This window comes from Magallana gigas, chromosome 5 (assembly GCF_963853765.1).
Source record: "Magallana gigas chromosome 5, xbMagGiga1.1, whole genome shotgun sequence".
In the NCBI taxonomy this organism is placed as follows: Eukaryota; Metazoa; Mollusca; class Bivalvia; order Ostreida; family Ostreidae; genus Magallana; species Magallana gigas.
The window spans coordinates 23,016,352-23,023,241 of NC_088857.1; the positions used below are offsets into that span (position 1 = coordinate 23,016,352).

Here is a 6,890-nt window from a genome sequence, read left to right on the forward strand (position 1 = left end):
TTACCCATAATTCCTCGTGCTTGCTTGGTTACAGTGACACAAAACGGCAAGGTAAAAACGAGGGAAAGGATACCTTTTGTTTTGGCAATGTAGGTTATGTTTTACACATCTCCTCGGTAGAATATATATTTTTTCTACTTTATTGCCAAATACGACACCTATATTTTGAAAAAATGAGTTTCCAAGAGACCAAAAATGAGCCAAGGCAGGATTGGCAGCAAACATCAACAGGAGTTGGTCACCATCACAGACCAGGATATTATTTCCCGAATTCTGATTTTAAGGTATTTACACCATCAAATATAATGTTATTTGGCATTATTGTCAATCGCAACAATACAGCAGATGGTGGAATGCGGATGATTGAAAGAAGATATAGTTACTATGTTTTACGGTGTGACCATTTTGAATTAAGCCAATAAACACAATTGCATTTTCACTATTAATTTGCAATAGAGATTATTCGGAAACGTGCACAGTTGTATTAATAATGCTAAATGTTGTGCGCTCATGCAGTCTACATGACATCATATAATTGGTAGAAGCAGACATCATTTCATTTGACAATTTCCATCAAAGATCCGAACATATTGTTTATTGAAATTAAGTAGGTACATGTAAATAAACCAGTTTCAGAAGAATAACATATTTCATTATTCTTTTAAATAAGTTTATTTCATTTGGAGTGTGTTAATTGTTATCACTCATTTTACATCACAAACAATATATATCCCCAAACATAAAGTTTTTACAAGATTCAGCATGGATGCCAGTAGTAGACAGATAAACTTAAATTAGTGTTTTAAAACTATACATAGTTTACAACCATTAAATATGGTTTTACAGATGAAAACAATAAAGTAAAGAATCATAAACTATAGTTTACAGTTTGTAAACCATAGTTAACAGCCAATAAATCTTGTTTAGCACATTTTTGTGAATTTGGTGTGCCATAATTCTTGCTTATGTACATGTATACACCATGTGTATTTCTTAGGCATTGATCTATGATCCTGTCCCTCCACCATTGGCTAGGCAGGATGAAATCACGAGAGATCAGCACTTCAAAACAACATACGGTGATTTCCACGACACCAAATATGGTAAAGGTGTCTATGGAAATCCAATCCACCAGAAGGCACCTGGACACTGGAAAGTGAACTATGTCAAGGATCTTGCAGAAAAAGTAGGAACACTTTAAAGGAACATCGTCACGATTTTAGTACAAATTTATTTTTCAGTTTTTAAGGTTTACAATGCTTTGAGAGTGATTAAAGCATTTCTAATATATTATATAGTTATCCAGAATTTGAGTCGTAAAGTTTTAAGCAAGATACAGAGCTCACAATTCTTCGACGAAATTAGCAGCATGTTAAAAGTTCACCAGGATATGAACTTGGTTGGACACATGATCAAATCTTCTGAGAAGCCCTTTGGGCTTCACAGGATTTAATCACGTGACCAACCAAGTTGATATCTTAGTGAACTTTTAACATGCTGCTAATTTCGTTAAAGCGTGTGCAGTAACCATTGGGACGTCAAGAAAAAGTTCACACAGAACTGAACATTTTCACTATTCTATAGGTTAATATAGGAAACATATTTGCAAATAAAAATTTTGTTATGTAAACAAAGCTCAGCTACCTTTAAATATTATTTAATTTGTTTTACATTTTGAATGTTAAAAATAAAATTCAATTTTTAAACCTAAAATGAATGTGACAAATGCTAAGAACTGTTTATGTTCAAAACGAATCAGAAGATAGTTAAAAAAAATTAGCTGAAAAAAGAATTTTTACTAGTATATTGAACCAATTATAAACAAAAACAAGGCACATCAGCCTTGTTAAAATAACAAAGAATTGTAATTGAGCTCTGTGTCTTGCTTATATATATATAACTCTACAACTATAACACTCAATTTTGGTTGATCATTACAATGAAGATATGCTTTACTAAAGCATTGTAACAATGAAAATAGAAAAATAAAATTTTGACCTAAATTGTGACCATGCATGCCTTTTTAACTTTTTGTCTCAAACTTATCTATCTCATGTACAATGGATTTGTCAAATGAGTTGGATTTCTCAACCAATTGTACAATTGTTAACTTTTATGATTTATATGTCTCCAACTTTGTGTTTCCCAAAATTGTTCTAAGTACATGTATCATATATCAAGTTCATGATAGATATAGTATGAGATTTTAATATATACAATGTTATAGGCATTTAGAGGGATTTTTTTGTTAGATTTAAGTTTCGGTATATCACTTGTGCAACAGTTTTTATACTTAATACACCATTCTCATATGAAACTTTTTCCCACCTTATTATTAAGCTTGATAAGGGAGGATGGAGAAAACCCCTCACAATGGGAAACCAGTTAACAGAGACCAAAGAGGAGTTCTCCAACAAGGCAGGTGTGAGACAGAGGTATCACTTTCAGGACACCGCTGGTCTAAATTTACCTCAACCATACAATCTGAATGATCATCACAAGGAGGGCCCATCTAAAGTAAGCACCACATTCTGTGGATATAATTATATAAATTACTGAAACATACTTATGAAAGTATTTAACCTTTTTGTTGAGCCAGTCGATCAGTTTTTGCAATTCAAAAAATTTACCCAATGACAAAGTGGAATATAATTTAATTATCTGTGTACCAGGTATTTTATTTTTGGCAATATAAATCTGATTTTGAAAATGGAGAAAATTAAATCAGGAAAAAAGTGGATATATGGTAATATATTATCTCATACATTTCAAACTGTTTGCATTTTTTTCTTTTTAGTATGGACAAGGAACAACTCAGAATCCAAAACTTCAAGGTCAACCCTTCTATGTTAGAGACAAAGGAGTATTAAACTTACTAGACCCTTACTTGTCCACAACTCATAAAGACCACAGGTCCTTTAAACCCAATGAACTTAAAAAATACCCCAAAAAGGATGTGGCCACATACTGGGAATGTGAGGAGTACCCCAAAGCATGGGGCCATGGGCTCAAACACAAGTAAGCATCAGGCTCATTTTACTTTTGGTCAACAATATAAATTTACCCAACAGATGCATTTTATCTCAATTAAGCCAAATAAATCTTCAAATGATTAAAAAATGTGATGTGGCTTTCATGAAATAGTTTCTAATATATACATGTAAAGCACCCTAAAAAATAAATTATAAAAATTGTAAATTATAAATCATACAATAGTGTGTTTTTTTGGTAAAAAAATATTAAAATGAAAGTATATTTTTCAATCATATTTTGCCCCTGTTTTTTTTATTGACATACAATTTTGCGAAATTTTTCCATTTATTACATTTCATGTGAAATGATACAATATTGTATATGATACAATATTGTATAATATGATACAATGTCATATCATGATACAATGTCATATCATCATTCATGATACAATGTCACAACATGATACAATATCATATTGTATCATTATGTTATACAGTACTACATGTATATTGTACCATATAATATATAAATAGACACATTATAGTATCACAGGATACAATACTGTGGAATCATTAGAATTTGTGGTGGCTCAATATTTTACATCCTCAACAAAAACAAATTTAGAAAGAGTTATCTTTGAAACTGAAACTGAAAACCGGTGCATCCACGAAATTACATCCCCACAAATAAGCCAAAAACCCACAAATTGGCTCCCACGAATTTAAATGATTCCACAGTATTGCATTGTATAGAAGTATATTGGTAAATATTGTATCATGCAATGCACTATGAAATTTACATATAATAAGATTATTATACAATTTTGTAAATTATGATTTTATATGATATTGTGTCAGACCACACTTCAGTATCCAATATTTTAAGACCATAGACTATGATTTTTATAATATAATAAAGCCTGTCTCAGTGAGCTTTGTAATCTATGATTACCTATGTTTATACATGTATTTGTTAATTAACCATTGTTTTGGTTTTTTTTTTAATGTATTTAGATTTTAAAATTTAAAACTCATCAAAGTTAACTCATTATCACAAACCCTACAGTAACGATGAGGAGAACTCTATATCAGGTTATCTGATATTAATAATTCATGTTTATGATACAGAAATGGAGGAGGAAAAGACAATTAAAAGGATTAATACAGTTTGTCTGTGGTTCTCTGCATTTTAATAATATCTCTTAATGTTTTTCATTTTTCAATTAAAGTCCTGTTCCAAAAGACAATGTACCACGAGAAAAACTACCTATGGTGGACCCCACATGGTTCAAAACCCGCACCACCATACCGAGGCAGCCCAAAGCCCTGCTGCCAGTTCCCCATGGGGGCCTCAAGTCCCTGTACGCTGAATCATTTCAGCAACCCACAGATGTCAAGGCCAAGGAGAATTATTACTGCGCTGTGGATACACCTTTTGTCCTTCCTGGTAAGTTTTCTTTTATGTGAATCCTCAAACATTAAAGGGACTTGCACACGATTTGAGATCAAAAATTTTATTTTTATTTTTTATATATAAAATGGTTTATTGGTGCATTTTAAATGATTGACCAAAATATTAAATGTTAAAGTCAAGTTACAAGCGAGATACAGAAGTAAGAATTGATTGTTATGTAAACAATGCTCGAGTCTTATAGTTGTTTACAAAAAATATAATGTAGAGAATTACCATTTCTTAGACAAAATGGCATGTAAAAAACAATTTAAACTAATTCAATATCTTCTTAAATAATATTTTCAACAAAAGAAAGTTACATTTAATGGAAAATTTACACCAATACAACGAATATGTAAAAAATTACAATATTCGAGCTGTGTTTACAAACAAAGAATTATAAACTCTGTATCTTGCTTATAAATTGATATTTGAGTTTCAAATTTTGACATGGCATTATAAAGTTCTATATTTTTCAGTATAAACATTGAAAATGGAAAAATAAAATTTGAAAATTTGAGGTCAAATCGTGTCCAAGTCCCTTTAAATTAAGGTTTATACATGCTCAAATCTCCATGTTAAAAAATGTTCAGACTTAATTACATATAAATAAGTCTTTATGATGAAACTGAATTGTTAATCAGTAGCAATTGGCACTAATTTTTACACAGATGAAAACTATAGTAACAAATCGTTGACTATAGTTTGTGGTTCGTAAACTATTGTTCCCAGCCAATAAACCTAATTTATCAAATGTGAAACTATGTTTAGCTCATTTTTGTGATTTTGGCATGCCATACATATGGTGTCTTCATCACTGGGCCTTTAATGAGCTAAGAAACTTTTCTTTTCTGCTATAGAACCTGGATCCAAGTCTGTGATGACAGCCCCAAAGATGTACAACACTGAATATCAGCATGTTGGAAGCAATAAGCCAGTCATGGTTTGAAGAGAGACCATTAAAACAACAAACAGTTAAATAAAAAAAATATGTTTCTGCTTACCAACGTTTGCTACATAAACTGATTTTACATCTCAATTTATCTCATTCATTGGAATACCAACTTTCACAAAGTTTTTTTTAAATTCTGAATTGTACAAAACATACAGTATATTTATGAAAGAAACCATGTTTCTTACCTCTTGACTAGGTTATAAATTGTAAAGAAGAATATGGATATGGACGGAGTTTATTTTGTTAGATATACTTTTGTTTATCTTCATCTCAAATTTTATTATTGTTTTATAATGCATGTTACTGTCTTTAAGGAATTTTTCCTTTTGATGTTCTTTATGTTGATTATAACAACTGTGATATTTTATTTAAGAATAATTAAGATTTTCACTATGCTTTATAAATTGTGTATATTCATGCAGTTTATATGCTGACAACCCAAATAAATATATGAATTTTTATAAATGATAAATATTGCACTTTGTTCTTGATGGAATATTAGAAGAAATTGTGATATAATGTGTCCAAAAATAAATGGATATGTTCTATAATTTTAATGTTCGTTTTTATACGTTTTAATAAGGCGCAGTCACAAAAAAATCAATAAAGCCTTTATTTCCATATAACTTTAATTTTTTCGCCATAGTTATAAGCCAACCGTAGGCACTTAGCATTGTTTTTTAAAGTGTAATGGGTGCGCTGTTTAAGGGGTTGATCGATGGCTTGGTCAATAGGGGCTTTTCGTTCTGTTAAAATACACCTAAAGTACGGTCATATAAAACTCTTCAATAAGGGTTCATCTAAATAATTAAGGTCAAGTAAGGTCTATTAAACGAAAGGTGCCTTCAGGTTCATGAAATTCAGGATTTAAATTTTATCAATGATGCTTCATAACAATAGCATTGTTTAATAGGGTGTACCAGGGCTTAAATTCTTGGTATTAAAACACAATGAAAATCATATTTTTAGCTGTCGATTTTTACGTAATATCAAGGAAATGAGTAACAAATATCGGACGGACAACGGATGTCAGAAAAACTCACTTGAACCTTCGGTTTAGGTGAGCTAAAACGATGTTCAGCAATGAGTTCCAACTTTCTATCCGATTACTTCTGAATTTTCCTCGATGAATATGAAAAGATTAAATGAAACCATAATGACATAGGCGTAACAATCAATGACAAGAAATAACCAAAAATAGGCCTTGGAACCCCCCCCCCCCCATGGCAAACAAAATTATCCCGAGACAAAGTCTCAAAAGATTATAAAGCAAATTCATTTGACAATATTATGACCATGTTCTATTTCCACAGGGTTATTACAGCATTATGAAATTTCTGGAATCACTGTAAGATCACAGCCAGGGAAATTAAAAAGAATTGTAAAATTTCATAATTATGAAAATTTTTACAAGGAAAGACCAAGGCGCTTCTACAGAGCTCCCAAGGAACTGCATTAGTATGGGGTTCTTATAATTTTGCATTAGTGCTTATGAAGAGTTTTTGCC

The 6,890-nt window shown here is 31.0% G+C and overlaps 1 protein-coding gene across 1 annotated transcript; it reads left to right on the forward strand.

Moving 5' to 3' along the window:
* Nucleotides 1–7: 7 nt before the first annotated feature.
* LOC117691918 (stabilizer of axonemal microtubules 3) lies at nt 8–5,940 on the forward strand. The gene is made up of 6 exons (XM_034478844.2): nt 8–284; nt 998–1,186; nt 2,341–2,517; nt 2,798–3,018; nt 4,205–4,422; nt 5,289–5,940. The coding sequence occupies exons 1-6, from the start codon at nt 174–176 to the stop codon at nt 5,375–5,377; spliced, it is 1,005 nt and encodes a 334-aa protein (XP_034334735.1). The 5' UTR covers nt 8–173; the 3' UTR covers nt 5,378–5,940.
* Nucleotides 5,941–6,890: the final 950 nt, after the last annotated feature.